At 34.9% G+C, this 20,605-nt stretch overlaps 1 protein-coding gene across 2 annotated transcripts in view; it reads right to left on the bottom strand.

The window, feature by feature from the left end:
- Positions 1 to 20,605, bottom strand: part of CERS3 (ceramide synthase 3) — a 95,585-nt gene that overhangs the window by 63,434 nt on the left and 11,546 nt on the right. Inside the window, exons 1-3 of one of the 2 annotated variants that reach the window (XM_031955492.1) lie at positions 12,068 to 12,263; positions 6,993 to 7,166; positions 1,929 to 2,046 (exon numbers count right to left, since the gene is read on the bottom strand). In XM_031955492.1, the coding sequence (XP_031811352.1) occupies positions 1,929 to 2,046; positions 6,993 to 7,165 (291 nt within the window). In that variant the 5' untranslated portion in view covers position 7,166; positions 12,068 to 12,263. Of the gene's footprint in view, positions 1 to 1,928; positions 2,047 to 6,992; positions 7,167 to 12,067; positions 12,264 to 20,605 lie in introns of those variants that run through there. The other variant, XM_003755584.3, reaches the window with a different exon arrangement.

Here is a 20,605-nt window from a genome sequence, read left to right as displayed (position 1 = left end):
ACACATTTCCTAGAAGTCATTTTTTCCTAGTAAGAATGATCTAAAACTAACTTCAGAGCCAGATTAGAACACTTTCAAAGGACTCCTGATATTTACTGAAACTGTGCTTTCATTGGATGATAATAATTTCATTATCTATAGCCATTAGAATTAATAATAGAAGTCATCACTTTCAAAAAACCCCATCAGTTTTCATTGTTTCAATTTATTGGTTTTAGCTATGATAAATTAAAGTTGGAGTGGAATACCTCTGCCTGACTTAGGCTATTTGAATTAGATAAACTAAAAATAAGCAAACCAAAAAAACACCTAAATCTTTTTTCTTTGCTTCATTGATATGACCAAATTTTATAATTTCCAAGGCCAACTTACTGGTAATGGGCTTCTCCAGTTTTTAAAGTTGGACTATGCCTTGGAAAGCAGAGTTTGTTGTTGCCAGAACATTCCCTAAAAGTGTGGCAAAATTAGCCAGACTTAGCTGGTAATGCACTGCTATAGCCTTCAAGAAGCCAGTGGTTCCTTCCATTTAATAGCCTGATGAGGAAATTGTTGTCTTAATTGCTAGGATGATGCACATTGCTTCCATATTATATATGTATGCCAACTTATTTATTTGTTAAGAGATTGCCTTGCATATGGAGTTTTACAGTGAACTTCCACATATAACACCTTTGAATGATTTGGGAATTATAATGACAACACCTTTAGCCAAGGCAGCTAGGTGGTACACTGGATAGAGCATTGCACTTGGAATTAGGTAGTCTCATCTTTATGAGTTCAAATCTAGCTTCAGACAAGTTAGTAAACTAGTAACTTAGATGGGAGACCCTAAGCAAATCATTTAATTCTGTTTTCCTCAGTTTCCTCATCTGTAAAATGAGCTGAAGAAGAAAATGGGAAACAACTTCAGTATCTTTGCCAAGAAAATTCCAAATGGGATTAGGAAGGTCCAGACATAACTGGAAATGACACAATTACAACAACAAAATACCTTAACTATTGACTGTCACTGAATTTAAATGAATATTTCCTACTGCTCATAATACTCTGGTAAAGAGGTATGACTAACACGATTAGCAAAACACAGGTAATTCAGCATATACTAATTTCTAATAATATATTTTCATTTATATTAGTAGAATTTAAGGAATATGTGAACTGGAAACCAAACCATCATCCAGTGTACCTTATCACCATCAAATAATCAATCAAAATGAAAGGATAGTTCAAGCCACTATGGCTATCCTAAAGCAAATTGGTAAACAAAATTATCCCAGGTTTGCCAGATCATTTATCCTTCAGCAGATCTCTTTTTGATGAAAAGAAGTCAATCCTGCTTAAAGACCAATGGTGTTAGCTCAAGACCTGTCTTAACCATAATCCAGATTTATATAAGAACTTAGAAAATTCTTAAAGTTATTCTGTCTGAACCTATATCCATGGTGACCAGTAGAGTCAGTTATCTCTAGAATTATGGATTTCTTCTAATATAGATGAAATCACAGAACCTATATCATAAAAGATCTAGTTCAGAGTTTAGATAAGCTTCTGTGACATCTTTGCAAATCAAAGTCATGAAATCTTGGATAAGTTCCAGTTGTGTTTTAGGGATGTCCCCTTTTGATCAAAATAATTTGCCTTCTTACTATTAAGGATACTGATCTTAAACATTGATTTATTTGTTAAATCAACCATTAACATTTATGTTAAATCAACTATTAACATTTATCTATCATTTCATATTTTGTTTTGGATGCCGTGTGCCTTGTCAGCAGGATAATGAAATGAGTCCAAATGAATCAAATCATTCGCAGGTCAACTGGAACAGATTCCTTAAGCGGATGAGGTAAACTATGGATGCCTGATTAAAACATTAAGGCTGAAGTTTTCTAATCCAAAAGCTATCTGCAATGAATTAATAGGCTTACTTGGGAAGGATGCCTGTTGGATCGGATGAAAAAATTCTCTAAGACAGGATTTTGCTGAATCTTCTTTGGGATTTTCTTGTTTATGCCCAAAGTCTTTGCTAGAGGTGTGGCAATAAACCTGTAAGAATATGAAAGAAAAGAAAATGAAGAATTTAGCCCTCAAAGACACTAAAAAAGTGTAATAGTGATTTTCTGATTCTACTAAAAGGCTGGTCATTTATTTCTATTATTGTTGACTTTGCCTGGATCAAAAGACTGTAGAACAAAAGTGAAGAGAAAGAAATATTTCAGGATTTGCACAAAGGCAGTAGCTTAAAAAGGAAAAAAATAAAACAAAACACTAAACACAATTTTGAAATGCTATTTATGGCAACAAAATATGTTTATATGCAAGCCTAGGAATTTAAATAAATAGTTACATTACTTCTTGCAGAATGGGAAAATATAATAATATAACTTTCTATTTCAGTTATTTGTACTTTCAACATATATTAGGAACTAAAAAGCCTACAAAATTAACTGAGTTTGAGAGTTATTTTGTGGTTCAGGGTGACATAAATATATATCACAATTTCTATGTTTATATGAATGCATAATTACATTCTACTAAACTAATTCATTGACCAGGTATTTATTAAATCCTTACTATGTGCTGAGCTCTTTGGTAGGTGCTGGGATAATACAAAGTAAAATCAAAATATCCCTTGATCTCAAAAGCTTGAATTTTATTGGGAGATGTAATAGGTTGGCACAAAATCTAAACAAAGTAAATATAATGCAATGGAGGAGAAGCAGAATTAATAAGGGTCTGAGAGTACTTGAACCAAATAAGGAGATTAGAAGTACAAGCAGTGATGAGGAAGAAAGGCATTCCAGAAGTGTGGTCAGGCTATGAAAATAGGAAACTAAGTGATGAAAGGGAGGTAGATTGTATGATTTGATCAGTCAATCAATCAAATATTTACTATTTATTGAGCATCAGTTATATGTAAGGACTTGCTATCTTGGTTGCAAGGAGATTCCTTTCTAATGAGAGAGATAAGTACATATACATACATATATATATATATATATATATATATATATATATATATATATATGAAACAGACAACCAGTCAGTCAGTCAAAAACATTTATTAAGAGCTTACTATATTTCAGGTATCAAGTGAAGGGCTTCAAATGCCAAACAAGAGTGTTGCTATTAGAAACAAAAGGAAACTACTGACTCTTCTTGGACAGAACAGTGAAATGGTCAGAATAATGATTTAAGAATTCCATTTTGTATAATGAATTTTCTTTTTCTTGCCTTCTAATTTTGAGGGAGTAGGAAGGAATAGGTGAGGAAAGAATTCAGAACTGGAAAAAAAGAAAAAATGCCTTTGACATAGACAGATATAAAGTAGGAAAAGTGTATCACTTTGGCAACTATATGAAGTATAGGTTGGAAAAGGGAAGTTACATAGGTAGGAAAACTAGAGCACAAATAAAATAAAGTTAGAGATTATGATCTGTGTAATTATCTTTCACAATCCCTTTAAAAAAATGTGGTTGTGGGGAAAGAGTCAAGATAGTAGAGAAAAGGCAGAGACACACCGGAGCTTTCCCAAATTTCACTCTAAAGAACATTAAAATAATCCCTCAAAACAAATTCTCGAGCAGCAGGGTCCTCAAAAGGATGGGGTAAAACAATTTTCCAGCCCAAGTCAACTTAGAAGGTTGGCAGGAAAAGTTTGTCTCACCAGGGTAAGTGTAGACCTCAAATCAGTATAAAGAATGCTTGAGCAAGATAGACCATGTGCCAGCAAGATAACATCAGACTTTGGGGCAATCAGACCTTGGGGCAACTGAGTCTTCCAGAACTCTCAGCCCACATAGTAAGGGCAGGAGGGTGATGTGGAGGAGGTGGTGAAGAGATCAGACAACTGGTAAGAAGGAGATTATAGGGGTCTGTTTGCTGCTAGTAGATGTAGGATTTTATTCCATTGCCCAATACTTGATCCATCACAGTTCTGGATCACAGTACTGGGGAGGAAGAGTACTAACTTTCCAAGAGCTTGTAGCCACAGGGAAGTGGGGACCATGGCCACAGTTCCAGGGTGGAAAAGAGTGCTTGTGGTCTCTCATAGAACAGAGCACAGGCTAGGAAAGTAGCGACCTTACCTCTCCTTAGATCATACTAATTTGGAAGAATTGAAAACTTATGTTTGCCTAGAACTAGTACAAAAAAACAGCTGCACAAAAAAGCTGAAGGTTCAAGCAGTTCCTCCTCTATCCCAGGAATAGAATCTAACTGTAACATAAAGTTAGAAGTCAAGAAATTGGCTGGTAGAGAAATGCAAATTAAAACAACTCTGAGGTACCACTTCATATCTATCAGATTGGCTAACATGACAGAAAAAGAAGATGATAAATATTGGAGAGGATTCAGGAAAACTGGAACATTAATGCATTGTTGGAATTGTGGACTGATCCAGCCATTTTGGAGAGCAATTTGCAACTATGCCCAAAAGGCTATAAAACTGTACATATACTTTGATCCAGCAATATTTCTACTATGTCAGTATCCCAAAGAGATCGCCAAAAAATGGAATCACTTGTGCTAAAATGTTTATAGCAGTTCTGTTTATGTGGCAAAGAAATAGAAATCAAGGGGATACCTATCAATTGGGGAGTGACTGAACAAATTATGATGTAATGGGATATTATTATTCTATAAGAGAAGATGAGCAGGTGGATTTCAAGAAAACCTGGAAAGACGCGAACTAATGCTGAGTGAAGTGGGCAAAACTAGGAAAATACAGAGGCTTTCTTTAAAACACCTCTATGGAGAGAGAAAAATAAGTGTGAAGTGGAAGGATATTACTGAAATTTAGAAGTCTTTATCACACCCACACCTATATGTGTGTGTACTTATTATACATATATGTATGTACATAAATATACATGTATACAAATATTTGTGTATATATGTATACATATAAATTTGATCTTTCGATCATATGCATATACATAAAAGGTTGAAAAGTGTAATGTATATGGGTATTTAAGATCTGGGTCCTTTAAGCAAATTTTCTAGGAGAAAAAAGTCTTCTTATGTTTTGATAACTATGAAATATACTAGTCCCCATTAAGTTTCATTCTGTAAGAGCTGCTCCTGAAGAATGCAGTCCCACAAGCCTTTATTGAAAATACAGACCCTCTCTTTAAATAATGAATCTTTTCAATTAAACAAAGATTAGCTTTTTGACAATGAAGGAAAATAAATAAGTATTAAAGATAGATTGCTGGCTGCCCTCCTTTTTCTTTTCATGGAAATAGTGTGTAATTCATAAAAGATAAAGCAGCTCTTCCTGATATTTTTGCTTGGAACCTTAAGGATCAGTATTTTAACATGGCTTAATTAGTTTATTTTGTGGGCCCTTGTACTTAGGTACCTTAAATCACCCTTAAATCAGGACATATTAGGCAGTTAGATAACTAGAGTACTAGATCTTGGGTCAAGAGGACCTTCCTCAGACACTAATTGCAAATCTGGGCAAGTCATTTAAACTTTGTCTGCCTCAGTTTCTTTATCTTTAACATTGGAATAATAATAGCATCCATCTTCCAAGGTTGTTGTGAAAAAAAAGAGATCATATTTGTAAAGCACTTTACAAATCTTAAAGAGCTACAAATATTCTTTCTATTATTATATTTATTAATACATGCTAAAGTGCTTCTGACAAGCCATAGAAATGTCAGAGTATATTGAATGGAAATGCTAATCTTGGATCAGAAGTCCTTAAAACTTTTAACTGAAGGTTGAGGGAAAGCAATCTTAAATGCATACAATATATTTTTAATCATTTTGTCTCCCTTCCTGATTTGCATTACCAAGTTTTTGATAATCTAAGAGAGAACATAATTTTAATTTCAGAAACATAATGGCTGCTGAGCAAGAAGACAGAATCTGAAGTAGAACTGAAGCTATACTGAAGAAAAAACTAATTATCTATGCAATCCAGAATATCTGATCATTTACACAAAGAAAAGGGGTTATGTAAATTCAGACTAACAGGAAAATGGGGCTCTTTTTCACTATTTTTATATGTAGCAAATAATATTAAACTAATTTAAACAAAAATAAATGGTTCAGAATACTTGAAAAAATATAACGATATTGATATGTTCTTCCCTACAATGATATATATATATATATATATTCCATATAAAACTTTCTTTCCTTTGCAATAAAATGTGAAATCCATGCATTTTAGAGACAAAATGCCATTTACATTGTTAGGTGGCAGAACAGATAGAACACTGTTCTTCTCAGCTACTCCCAGAGAAAGAACTCTGGGAGATGACTAAAAACCATTACATTGAATTCCCAATCCCTATATTTATGCCCACTTGCATTTTTGATTTCCTTCACAAGCTAATTGTACAATATTTCAGAGTCTGATTCTCTTTGTACAGCAAAATAACATTTTGGTCATGTATACTTATTGTGTATCTAATTTATATTTTAATGTATTTAACATCTACTGGTCATCCTGCCATCTGGGGGAGGGGGTGGGGGGTAAGAGGTGAAAAATTGGAACAAGAGGTTTGGCAATTGTTAATGCTGTAAAGTTACCCATGCATATAACCTGTAAATAAAAGGCTATTAAATTTAAAAAAAAAAAAAAAAAAAAAAAAGAACACTGTTCTTCTATTCAGGAAAGCCGAACTCAAATCATATCTTGAATATGTAATAATTGTGTGATCCATACATTTTTAACCTTCTTCAGTCTCAGTTTCCTCATTTATAAAATGGACATAATAATAGCACCTACTTCACAGAACTATCATAAGGATCAAATGACATAAAATGTAAAGTACTTTGCAAATCTTAAATGCTAATTATTATTCCTATTTTAAACTCTTTCTAGTTTTTCCTTCTTCCTGAACTTGTAGATTGATGCAATTTTGAGTAAAAAAAATCTTCCTAAAAGTTGTTTTTCATAAAAATTAATGATTACTTTTTTTAAACAAAGAAAATAAATGGATGGAGGAAACCAAACATACTCAGATGAAACTTACCTTTCAAAAAAGTATCTAATGATCAACAATAAGAAAGCACAGGGAACTGTTATATATAAATGAGAAGGTTTTACAAAGACAAGTCCATCATGATCTTCAAGATCTGACCATTTTATTGTGGGAGGAAGCCATAATTCTTCCAACCAGAACCAGTCTTTAATCGTTTGAAGCATCCTAAGGAAGGAGAAAAAGAATAAGAAGTTAATAACATAAGGGGGGAAAAAAGCTCATTTCAGACACCGTACATTAGATATAAGTCCTCTCTCATAGAGATAGATTTAAGTTGATATTATCCACTAGACTGATACTTTATGGACCTGATATAGGGAACTCCTGGGTAAAGAAATTTCCTTTACAGTACATTCTTTGTAATTTATTGTCTCAAAGAGTTACTAGAGCATTAAAAGTAACTTTTCCAGTGTCATGTGCCAGAGGTAGATTTGAACCTAAACCAATTGGTTTGTAGGGCAGCTCTTTATCCACTATACCTTACTGTCTCTCACATAGTATGCATTAAACTTACGAGTTATGCTTATAGCTCAAATAACTCCTATTTATGTAGGGCTTTAAAGTTCATAAAGCTGTTTCTTCACAATGACCCATGAGGTAAATAAACTCTGATGACTTTATGCTTTGGAAAGTGATCAAGAATATTCCTAAGTCACATCTGAACTGCAATAGACAGCAAGAGAAAGCTTATTAAGCTTCTCACACACAGAATATTCCTCAATATGTTATTGATTTTTGTCATCTATCAATTCTATTCTTCAACTCATAAGCTCCAGTTGGGGATAGGACTGGGTGAATTATAGGAAAAATGTATTTATTATTACATTAAAGAATGATCAAATAACTATCATACAAAATAGATATAAAAAAAACTTTCCCTCTAGAAACGCAACTCTAGGTGGGATAAAAAATAATTAAAATCAGTCTTTTTCACATGGGTATATTTGGGAGTCTGTAGGTAGAACTTTCACCCAGCTAATGGTGTTAAGAATAAATAGGTCATATTGATTATGCTCATTAGAAGAATATATGTGTGGGTCTAATACACATATTCATTAATGACCCACATAATTCATTAAAAAAACAGACACTATATTCAAAAATCACTACTCACAGTAGGCACTATGAAACATTAACTCACCCATTTAATTTTTAATGCCAAGAAAGCATCATTAAGAAATAACCCTTTTTTTCCTTCTGAAAACATGCAAATAAAGGAACAATTATTTCTGGTCAGAATCCTCTTACATAAGATTTCAGCCTAAAGCAAAACATTTTACTGGAAGCCATAAACTCCTGGAAGTCGGAGTTTATGACAAAACTGCTCACAGATCTTGAAATCCAATGACTCTAGTAGGTGCCATTATAATGAACTCCTGAACATTAAAGTTTGTGTCAAATATAAAAATAGTCTATGAAGATACTCTATAGATTACTATACTAAACAGCTATTTTTGTTTTGCAGGCAGACTATAGAAATATAAATATTTAGAATAGAAATATAAAAGCCACTGAGATTTTAACACACAACAAAAGAAGATGGTATAAAAACTGAAATTCCTTGTGGCCTCTTTTGAGAATACTGTTCAAATTGTTTCTAAATAAATAAACAAACAAACAAAAATTTCTTTCTTCACATACCTACTCCAATTTTGATAAAGAAACTTCAATAGTCCTTATCACCACTACTTTTCCCAACCTCCATATATCCACTAACTCCCTATATTCGCAATCTCATAAGACTGATTTACAAATCAGCTCATGACAGTGGTAACTCCTTGACAAAAGAACAAGTCTTGGGAAAAAACCTAAACTATCATGTCTCTTCGAGATTATGACAAAAACCTAAAATAAAGATTTCAAGTATATAACAGAATAAAAAATTTCCCAGGAATGGGAAGTAAGGAAAAGCTTTGGAAAATGAGGAGGTTGGTAGTTATTTTCTGCCACTTTCTTCTCTCTACTTCCTTTGTCCTCCCTCTTCCTACTCCCATGCCTATGCCAGTGGTACCAGTTGACATAGTTTAAATCTGCTTAGATGCTAAAAGCCAGAGAGATGTATTATCCCCAGGAAAACCTTAGAAGAAGGCAAGGTTGTTATTAAGCTGCAGTACTTATATCAGAAACAAGATCTTCAAGGAACTTTGTACCAATTGTTTATATACCACAGTGCTTTAGCAATGTCTAGCTAGAGAGATAAGCAGTTTCTAAATATCAAGATGGAGAGATACATACATTTTTTATAATCCCACAAAACTTTTTGCAATGCAATAAACCCAAGAGTTCACTATGGCTCTATAACTCAGTGACCTCAGTTGTTTCATCCACTTGCTAAATCATAAACAATTCATACCTGTGACACGACCTTCAGGAATCTCTTAGACTAACAAGTTAAAATCATCACCATTCTCTCATTTTCATTCTTACAGTTCAACTTTGAAGTTTTTGTTTTATTTTCTCTATAAAATTACCTGTCAACATCATTCACAAACCTATTTAGTATTTTCTTTGTTATAAACACATTTTTATTTCTTCTCTTTCCAATTCCCCCCAGTCTAATTTTTTTCTCTTCACTTAAAAGTTTTTCCCTTGTTATCTAAGTACTAGAGGATGACTACACCTGCTTTTTTTTTTTTTTTTAAAGAAGCACTAAGTAAAATAGCTTATGTCTAGTTACTTTACGCTTCCTTTGTGGAAGCAGTGATTGTGGTGGTGGTAATACAGACACAGCTATGTTTGGCCACCTGCTAATGTTAGTTAATGGTTAAGCTGAACTCTCTCTGCTTCTACCTGCTATTAGCTCCCAGAGAGAAAACCTAACCAGCAAAGATTTTTATGACTCATTACTTTCTGACACAATGGATAAAAAATTTTTACAAGTTGATGAAGTCAAAGGCAGAAGACCTATAGTCACTTTTAAATATGAATTTAAAAGCTAAAACTGAAAAAGTCAGGCTGTTTGGATTGAGAATTTATTAGCAATTGGAGATAATGATTTTTCAAAGAGAACAAAAATACAAAACTCGAGTTTTCGAAGAACAACTTTAGATGAGACTGGAATCATAGTGATCTACAGTTTGCACTGTCCACAGAATAATGTAAACACTGGCTTGTCTCCATATATACTAAGGAAAATATCCTTGGGGAAGAGGTACTGAGATGAAGTAGGCTTAAAAGATAAGTCAGATATAATTGCCTAAGTGGAAGGAAATAAAAGAGAAAGAAAGAAACTCAAGTTCACTGAACTTTCTTTCTGTGTTCATATTACTTAAACAGTTGGAAGGCAAGAGAAACCTGGGAGGGTAATGGGATATGAACACAATTATAAAAATGGCTATTTAATAAGCAAGATAATGTTCTTAGGTTCAGAGCTACTGGGCATTTTGAACAATATGAAAGTTTGCTTTGAAGAAAGGCAAGGAAAATGGATATCCTACCAAAAGGAAAGATACTATATGAATCTGAAAAGCTACCTAATTTTATAGGGGTCAAAATGGTTTGATTTTATTAAACTTCAATGAAAACTCACTGAATCTATTTGATAGTCTTTAGGATTGATCTTAACAATTCAAGTAAATAACACTGTTCATTAAATGAGCATGAACATTATCAGCTATTTCTCATACAAAAACAATTTGAAGTCCTATGCCAAATCTAAATACAACTTGACAAGCATTTAAAATTCCTTTGGTTATGCTTTGATGTAGATAAGTCAATTTTAATGAAGAAAAATCAACTTACTATGAGGGATGATTATCCTATCAATGCAAATCAAATCATTAAAGGCATAATGAAAAAAGCAGGCCATAAATATCTGGATTTCCTAAAGATTTAAGAAACAAACTACAGAACAATTTTTAAAGATTAATATAACTTGATATATAGCTAAGACATAAACTCACAGAAACAAGACCATAATAAATTTGTAGTTCTGTCCTACAGATTTTCCTACTCCTAACCCCCTCAATAAGGGACTACATATATACTAAAATCTTAGAAAATTTCTGGAAAAATGTAAGAATGAAGATAATATAGTTTGAAAAACTTCTTAATATGAATATCAAGTAAGATATGGAAGAGGGATATAAATATCTGCCTAAAAGTATTTGCCACTATTATGAAGGATGTTCACTATAGCGTTCAAATGAAAGTATAAATAATTAGGTCCTCCAGATGCTTTTCCTACTTTATGACATTGTGCTCACTGAATTGAGCCCCAGGATCTTGCATAGCTTCATAATTGAGAGCCATAATCACTCAGAAGCATTACTCAGACCAAACTATCCATACAGCAAAAAGGAAATAAATGAAGAATGCCTGTTGTCCAGACAGATAGCCCAAAGAGTGGGTCCATCAGGAGATAAATCTTGGACAGACCTTGTAGATGACAACCTAATTGGGCTCAGAATTGGCTAGGAGGAAGAAAAGATGTTAAACTGTGTTTCAGAAACTATAAAGTGTCCTCAACCTTCTTCTTAAAACAAAGGCCCATCTTTACAACTACTAATGTTCTTCACATGATGCTATAAAGTCTCAAAGCATGGAATACCAACATTTCTGTGGTACTAAAATTTCAGGTCACCTCTTAAGGAAGGATATAAGGTAGATGTAATTAGGCCTGAGCATATTTAAGATGTGAAAAGTTATCCAGGCAAAGTAGCATTAAGATATTATCAAGGAATATGTGACCAGAGGTCATTCCCAGAGGCAGAGCCAAGATGGCAAAGTAGAGGAAGCATTCAGTCCAGTTCTTCTAATCATCCCCTCTACACAACTGTAAAAAGAAAGCATCCAATCAAATTCTGCAGGGGCAGGGCCAAACAAAGGTCAGGACAAGGCAGCCTTTCAGTCCAAGAGGACTCAGGAAGTCAGAAGAGAGATTTGTGACAGGAGGGCCCGTGGATGCTGCAGCTTTGGTGGGACTAGGAGCAACAGAAGCAGCAGCCATCGAGCCAGACACGGTCAGAAGAGCTGGCCACTGGTCACAAGGGCATGACAGGGAACTTGGGGAGAGGTCATGATGCAGAAGCAGAACGCTCTTGGGAAACACCATTGCCTATACCCACTTCCTGGTCACAGTTCAAGGGCGAGGAGGAGCACTTTCACTCAAAAGGGAGCAGGGGACTGAGGAGCAGGATCACTTGCAGTTAAAGGGGATCAAAGACTCTGAGGAAGAGGGTCCTCTGTGGTACCAAGGGAACAGGGGCCTGAGGAGCAGAATCACTACCGGCTTCAAAAGAACAGGGCCCGTGAGGAGGAGAATCACTTCCGGTTTAAAAGGAACAGAGACTCTGAAGAACAGAATCACTTCCGGTTTAAAGGGAACAGGGACTCTAAGGGCAGCATCATATCTAGTACTAAGGGAACAGGGACTCTGAGGAGCAGTGTCACTTCTGGTACTAAGAGAACAGGGGTTCTGAGGAACAGTATCACTTCCGGTACTAAGAGAACAGGGGTTCTGAGGAACAGTATCACTTCCGGTACTAAGAGAACAGGGGTTCTGAGGAACAGTATCACTTCTGGTACTAAGAGAACAGGGGTTCTGAGGAACAGTATCACTTCCGGTACTAAGAGAACAGGGGTTCTGAGGAACAGTATCACTTCCAGTACTAAGAGAACAGGGGTTCTGAGAAACAGTATCACTTCCGGGTACTAAGAGAACAGGGTTCTGAGGAACAGTATCACTTCTGGTACTAAGAGAACAGGGTTCTGAGGAACAGTATCACTTCTGGCACTAAGAGAACAGGGGTTCTGAGGAACAGTATCACTTCTGGTACTAAGAGAACAGGGGTTCTGAGGAACAGTATCACTTCTGGCACTAAGAGAACAGGGGTTCTGAGGAACAGTATCACTTCTGATACTAAGAGAACAGGGGTTCTGAGGAACAGTATCGCTTCTGGTACTAAGAGAACAAAGGTTCAAAGGGCAGTATCACTTCTGGTACTAAGTGAACTGGGGTTCTGAGGAACAGGATCATACCCAGTACTAAGAGAACAGGGGTTCTGAGGAACAGTATCACTTCCGGTACTAAGAGAACAGGGGTTCTGAGGAACAGTATCACTTCCGGTACTAAGAGAACAGGGGTTCTGAGGAACAGTATCACTTCCGGTACTAAGAGAACAGGGGTTCTGAGGAACAGTATCACTTCCGGTACTAAGAGAACAGGGGTTCTGAGGAACAGCATCACTTCGGTACTAAGAGAACAGGGTTCTGAGGAACAGTATCACTTCGGTACTAAGAGAACAGGGGTTCTGAGGAACAGTATCACTTCCGGTACTAAGAGAACAGGGGTTCTGAGGAACAGTATCACTTCCGGCACTAAGAGAACAGGGGTTCTGAGGAACAGTATCACTTCTGGTACTAAGAGAACAGGGGTTCTGAGGAACAGTATCACTTCTGGTACTAAGAGAACAGGGGTTCTGAGGAACAGTATCACTTCCGGTACTAAGAGAACAGGGTTCTGAGGAACAGTATCACTTCTGGTACTAAGAGAACAGGGGTTCTGAGGACAGTATCACTTCTGGCACTAAGAGAACAGGGGTTCTGAGGAACAGGATCATACCCAGTACTAAGAGAACAGGGGTTCTGAGAAACAGTATCGCTTACAGTATTAAGAGAACAGCAGTTTAAAGGGCAGTATCAATTCCAGTACTAAGAGAAGAGGGGTTCTGAGACACAGTATCACTTCTAGTACCAAGAGAAAAGGACTTCTGAGCAACAGTATCATACCCAGTACTAAGAGAACAGGGGATCAGAGGGCATTATCATTTCCAGTACTAAAATAACAGGGACTCCGAGAAGAGGGGTTCTGAGAAACAGTATTGCTTTCAGTACTAAGAGAACAGGAGTTCTGAGGAGCAGTATCACTTCTAGTACTAAGAGAACAGGGGTCTGAGAACAGTATCATGAATAATACTAAGAGAACAGGGGCTCTAAGGGCAGTATCATTTCCAATACTAAGAGAACAAGGGCTCTGAGAACAGTCATGAATAATACTAAGAGAACAAGTGCTCTAAGAATAGTATCACTTCGATACTAAGAGAACAGGGACTCTGAGGAACAATATCATACTCAGTACTTGGGACATTGATGCATTGTTGGTGGAGTTGTGAACGAATCCAACCATTTTGGAGAGTAGTTTGGAACTATGCTCAAAAAGTTATCAAACTGTGCATACCCTTTGATCCAGCAGTGTTACTACTGGGATTATATCCCAAAGAGATTATAAAGAAGGGAAAGGGACCTGTATGTGCACGAATGTTTGTGGCAGCCCTTTTTGTAGTGGCTAGAAACTGGAAACTGAATGGATGTCCATCAGTTGGAGAATGGCTGAATAAATTGTGGTATATGAAAATTATGGAATATTACTGTTCTGTAAGAAATGACCAACAGGATGATTTCAGAAAGGCCTGGAGAGACTTACATGAACTGATGCTGAGTGAAATGAGCAGGACCAGGAGATCATTATATACTTCAACAACAATACTATATGATGACCAGTTCTGATGGACCAGGCCATCCTCAGCAACGAGATCAACCAAATCATTTCTAATGGAGCAGTAATGAACTGAACTAGCTATACCCAGAAAAAAGAACTCTGGGAGATGACTAAAAACCATTACATTGAATTCCCAATCCCTATATTTATGCACACCTGCATTTTTGATTTCCTTCACAAGCTAATTGTACAATATTTCAGAGTCTGATTCTTTTTCTACAGCAAAATAACGTTTTGCTGTATACTTATTGTGTATCTAATTTATATTTTAATATATTTAACACCTACTGGTCATCCTGCCATCTAGGGGAGGGGGTGGGGGGGGGGGTAAGAGGTGAAAAATTGGAACAAGAGGTTTGGCAATTGTTAATGCTATAAAATTACCCATGTATATATCATGTAAATAAAAGGCTATTAAATAAAAAAATATATATCATACTCAGTACTAAGAGAACAGAGGTTCTGAGGCATAATATTACTTTCAGTATTAAAAGAAGAGGGGTTCTGAGGAGCAGTATCACTTCCTGTGTCTAAAGAAGAGGATCTTTGAGGGGTAGTATGACTTCTGGTTTCCAAAGAGCAGGGCCTCTGAGGGGTGATATCACTTCCAGTTGAGAGTCTAAGCAGCAATATCACTTCCGTTCCTAAGGGAACAGGTGTACTAGGGGATCAGCAAGGGACCTTTCTTGAGCAAGGAGCAGGAAGGCAGTGACCATACTTCTTTCCCCAGTTTACACCCTGTTGGAAACACCAAAAACCTTCACACCCCAGAACTAACTCTGAAAATAGCAGTGCAAAAAAGCCCAAAGTTAGAAAAATGTTCTCTTCTCTATCCCTCCCAGGAATAGAACCCAACTTTAACAGAATTCAAAGTAAAAAAATGAGCTAGAAAAATGAGCAAACACCAAAAATATAATCTGATCACAGATATTCTGTGTAAATGACCTGTGCTGCAGACTGCCTCTCCTCTCAAGGAGTTTAGGGACTCTTTTCCTGGGTTCTACATCTCACAGTCTAGTTTTAATGGAGTCCCTGTAAACAGAAAAGCTTCAGTCTTCAGACAGCAGGGGTCCTGCTGCCTGCTCTCAGGGAAGTAGAATTTACATAATGCAAATTTACAGAAAATGAGAATTGTTTGTATAAAATTCTAACATAGAAACAGTGAAGATGAAGACAAATTCAGAAGAAGACAATTTCAAAACAGCTACAAAGTCTCAAAAGGAAAAAAAAAAAGTGTGAATCAGATGCAAATCCAACAAAGTTCCTGGGAGAACTAAAATTAATTTTCAAAAATCAATGTTAGATTAAGAACTTGGTAAAGAAATATAAGCTTGAAAAGAAAATTATGGGGGAAAAATTAGCATTGGTCAAAGGGGCACAAAAAAATCAAAACAAACCCACACACAACTTTAAAAAACAGAATTAGCCAAATGGAAAATGAGTAACAAAACTTCACTGATGAAAATAACTCCTCAAGAAACAAAAATGGTCAATGGAAAAAGAGGTACAAAAGCTCAGTGAAGAAAATAATTCTTTAAAAAATAGAAATGGATATATAGAAACTAAGGATTTTATGAGGCATCAATAAATAATAAAGTCAAAAGAATTTTTTTAAAAAGAAAAGAAAATTCTCATTAGAAAGATAACTGATCTGAAAAAATAGATCGAGGGAAGATAATTGAAGACTAATTGAAAGGTCTAATTGAAAGTCATGATCAAAAACAGAGCCTGGACATCATATTTTAAGAAAGAAAAACTGCCAATATCCTAGAACCAAAAGGTGAAATAGAAATTCAAAGAATCCACAGACCACCACTTGAAAAAGTTCCCAAAATGAAAATACTCAGAAATATTAAGGTCCCAGTCATATGGTTCAGTTTCTTAGAGAAATATAACAGTAATCCTGAGACCCACAGACCTTTAGGAGTGCTATTGTTCTAACCCTCTGTTTATCCATGATTCGAAGTCTCCTGGCCTTAGAAATACTATAGTATAGCCCTACAAACATTGCTGATTGCCAGATAATTATCTGTAATTCAATGATAACAGGGTTTCTGAGTCCTTCCATTCTATCTCTAAGCCATAAAATTAGCATATCAGTGACACGAAAGGCTGAATCTCTCCATCTTTTCCTATACATCTATCTTCTTATTCCTCATTCTTTGCTAAATCCTCCTTTTTGAACTTAGCCTGCTTCAATTGGCATTATAATTATAATAAACTCTGACCCTTGACTTGGAGATGGATTCAAGTCTGCAAATTCTTTTGAGTCAGTCACCTCATGACACTGGTCTGCAACCCCAAGATTTTTGGGTCTCCTTTTGAATCTCAACATCAGGACAAAGAGAAAATACTTCAAACAGTTAGAAAGATACCATTCAAATATCGATGGAATCACAGAATAACACAAATTTTAGTAGGTACCACCTTAAAATAATAAAGGGCTTGAAATTTGTATTTGAGAAGGAAGAAAAATAAAAACTATAATCAAGAATAATCTACAGCAAAACTGAGTATAATCTTTTAGGGGGGAAAATGAATATTTAATGAAATAGAGAACTTTCAAGCATTCCTGATGAAAACACCAGAGTTTAATAGAAAATTTGATTTTTAAATATAAGACACAAGAGAAGCATAAAAAGGAAAACATGAATAAGAATCCCTAGAGATTCAATAAGATTAAACTGTTATTTTCTCATATGAAAAGATTATACATCTAAATCTTAAGATCTTTATCATTGTTAGGGCAATTAGAAGGTGCCTAAATAAAGGACGTGAGAGTTGATTTTTTTGGGATGATCTTTAAAAATATAGATAAGTGAGATAGACAAATGAACTGAGAGAAGGGAAAGAGAAAGGATGTATACAAGGAAGAGATTTTACAGAAAAAAAGGAATATGGTGGTATAGAGGGCAATGAGACTTGAACCTCACTCTCAACTAAATTAGTTAAAAGATAGATAGATAGATACACACACTCAATTGGTGTGCACCTACCTTTCCCAATAAGGAAGTGGAAAGGGATAAGAGAAAATAGGGATGATAAAAGAGGAGGCAAATAAAAAAAAGGAATTGATTAGAAATGGAACATTTTAGAGGAGAAATGGGGTAAAAAGAGAGATGGATAAACAAAAGAAAATAAGATGGAGGGAAATGAACAATTAATAATTGTAACTGTGAATACGAATAGGATGGATTCACCCATGAAATGGAAATGAATAGCAGAATGTATTAGAAACCAGAATCCAACAATATGCTATTTACAAAAACTCACTAGGAACATAGAAACACACAGAAAGTTAAAATAAGTGGCTGGACCAGAATCTATTATGCTTCAGCTAAAGTAAAAAAGGCAAGGATCACAATCATGATCATGGACAGAGCAAAAACAAAAATAGTCCTAATTAAAAGAGATAAGCAGTAACACTACAACTTGCTAAAAGATACCAAGGGCAATGAAGTAAAATCAAGACTAAACATATATTCACCAAATGGCACAGCATCCAAATTCTTTGTTAAATTTAAAGTTAAAATGAATTACAGGAGGAAATACACAGTAAAACTATACTAGTGTAGAACCTCAACTTTCCCCTCTCTCAGACCTTAGAAGCAGAAATATTAAATGTGTTTTCTTTACAATATGTATAATATGAAAATGTTTTATATGACTTCATATACAATTGATATATTAATTGCCTTCTATCTCAAGGGGTGAAGGGCATATTGGGGGAAGAGAATTTGGATTTCAAAATTTTTAAATGAATTAAAAAACTTTTAAATGCAATTGGGAAATAGTTAATGAAATAAATAGAAATATATATTTTAAGAATAACTACATGGGGCAACTAGGTGGTACAGTAGATAGAGCACCAGCCCTGAAGTCAGGAGGACCTGAGTTCAAATCTGGTCTCAGACACTTTTAACACTTCCTTTGATAATTGAGTTGCACAACAATTCCGATGTTTATATGGTCAAATTGTAATCTCAGGATAACATTAAAAGGTCAGATATATAAAAGGAATAAAACTGGTTTCTTAAGAGTAAGAAGTAAGAAGGGGGAAGGGAAGAGAGTAGAGTTCTTCTAATTTGTCCTTTCTTGTATCATTTTTGGTCTCTAGTAAGATCACAAAAACTTTTTTGTGATTCCATTGCTCATTGTTACTTTATTTTAGGTCTTCCAGACCTTTATTGTCAACAAAAGAAAATAATTTGTGATTAGTGGTTAGGATTTACTCTATCCCATTTTTCTCTTAGAATTAGATCTCCAAAGTCAAGACTAATCATTGTCATTATAAACCTGCAGATCATCAATGGGTTATAACTACCCCTTTCACCTCCAAGCCTTTCTTTTTTTTTCTTTTTCTTTTTTGGGGAGGACAATGGAGTTGACATTGAAAAGACAATTGTCAAAAAAAGAAAAAAAAAGATAAATGCTGATGAAGCATTTGGCATCTGGATGTGGCCAGTCACTACAGTCTTGTCTAAGTTTCATTCAAACATTTATTATCTATTTTATACTCCAGATATTGTGCTAAGCGCACATCATTGCCTGATGCTTCTCTTTCCAGAGAAGTTTCTTTTTTATTTTTTAAAAAGAAAACTTACCCAATAATCCCTTATCCAGACTGCAATTCAAATAATCTTTTCCTAAAATAAGTATTGAGCCAATGATTTTTAGTTCCTAGCAGAGCTTAAGGCAAAATTAGTATCCATTGTATTTGCTTAAGATGTCCCCATGCAGAGATGTTTCTCTAAATAAGTTATTTCCTAGACTGGCTCCAAGCTTTCTCAGATGGCAGTTAACCACCTGCTGCCTTCGTTTAGCACTGATTCCAACCATTTTTCTAGCATAGGAATTCTGTAATTGTGCCTACAGAAACTCTGTCTTGTTTAATACTCAGCTCTATCAAGTTTTGGTGGCTAAAACTTACCAAGCAATTACAAGATTAGTATGAAAACCAGATGAAGTTACAAAATCATATTTCCTACTAAACTACCCACATTCCTTCACCATCCAAAAAGACAAAATCCCAGTGGCAATGTAGATATTTGAAGTTAGAACACTCAAATCATACAAGTTCTAAATCTGAAAAAAAAAATTGAATCAACATAAGCTGTCAATTAACTTTTTTCTTGCAATAAATCTGAATCTTATTCTTAAAAAAAAGTTATTATTACAATGGAAGGAAATAAATGACCTTGTGATAGCAACTTCCAGGCCAAAATTAAGTCATTTATTTTATGATGACCCAAACACTTATGGATCAAAAGATCCAAAAAGAAAGTTTGCTAAAAATAATATACCATTTCAGAAGAGGTAGAAAACAAAGTTAATATAGTCCAGTGTCCTAATTTTACAGAGCATGTAAATAAGACACCAAGAAAGTTATTTATTCAAGTTTATCTATAGTGACAATATTAGAATTAGAATCTAGGTCTCTTGTTTCAGGATTTTTTCCATCACAAAGGCTACCTCTGTTTACCATCACATATTAAATTGAAGTTATTTTCCTTTATTCTTAGGAACATTAAGCCATACTAGTATTTTTGTAGGTCTAAATGTCTATGATTTCACTGATATAACTTGCATCTTTTCTACACATTAGTAAATTATCTCCATAAATTGTTATGGCTAATTTTCTGGTGAGGGGCTTTTCCAAACCTTGATAAACATTTGTTCAGACAAAAAGCTCATATTTATAGCCTTCCTATTAATCAACCAACAAATATTTATTTAGTATCTACTATGTTCCAGGCATAGTATAGATTCTTAGTAAACAAGTACAAAATAAAATGAAATAATCCCTACATGTCCTAGAGCTTGTTCTCTTCTCATAAGTCTCAAGAAATAAGGCTTACCTCTATTATACCATGCCATAAAAAGGTAAATTCTTCAGAGATAGTCTTACACATTCAAAAATCATTGCAGACATGACAAAAATCTGGTAGGGCAATTTTTCCACCTACAGAAAATTCTTATGTCATCCCTGTTTTACACCTTACAAATAGCAATTGGAATACTTTAAACATTAATGTTAATAGCAGGGGAGGAAAGAGTGTGTCAGCTAATAGATAGACAAAAAATGAAATAGATGTCTACTTTTAGA

The sequence above is a fragment of the Sarcophilus harrisii genome, chromosome 2 (genome assembly GCF_902635505.1).
Source record: "Sarcophilus harrisii chromosome 2, mSarHar1.11, whole genome shotgun sequence".
NCBI classification, from domain to species: Eukaryota; Metazoa; Chordata; class Mammalia; order Dasyuromorphia; family Dasyuridae; genus Sarcophilus; species Sarcophilus harrisii.
The sequence above is the reverse complement of the archived record's forward strand: the minus strand, read 5'-3'. Positions and strand labels throughout refer to the sequence as shown.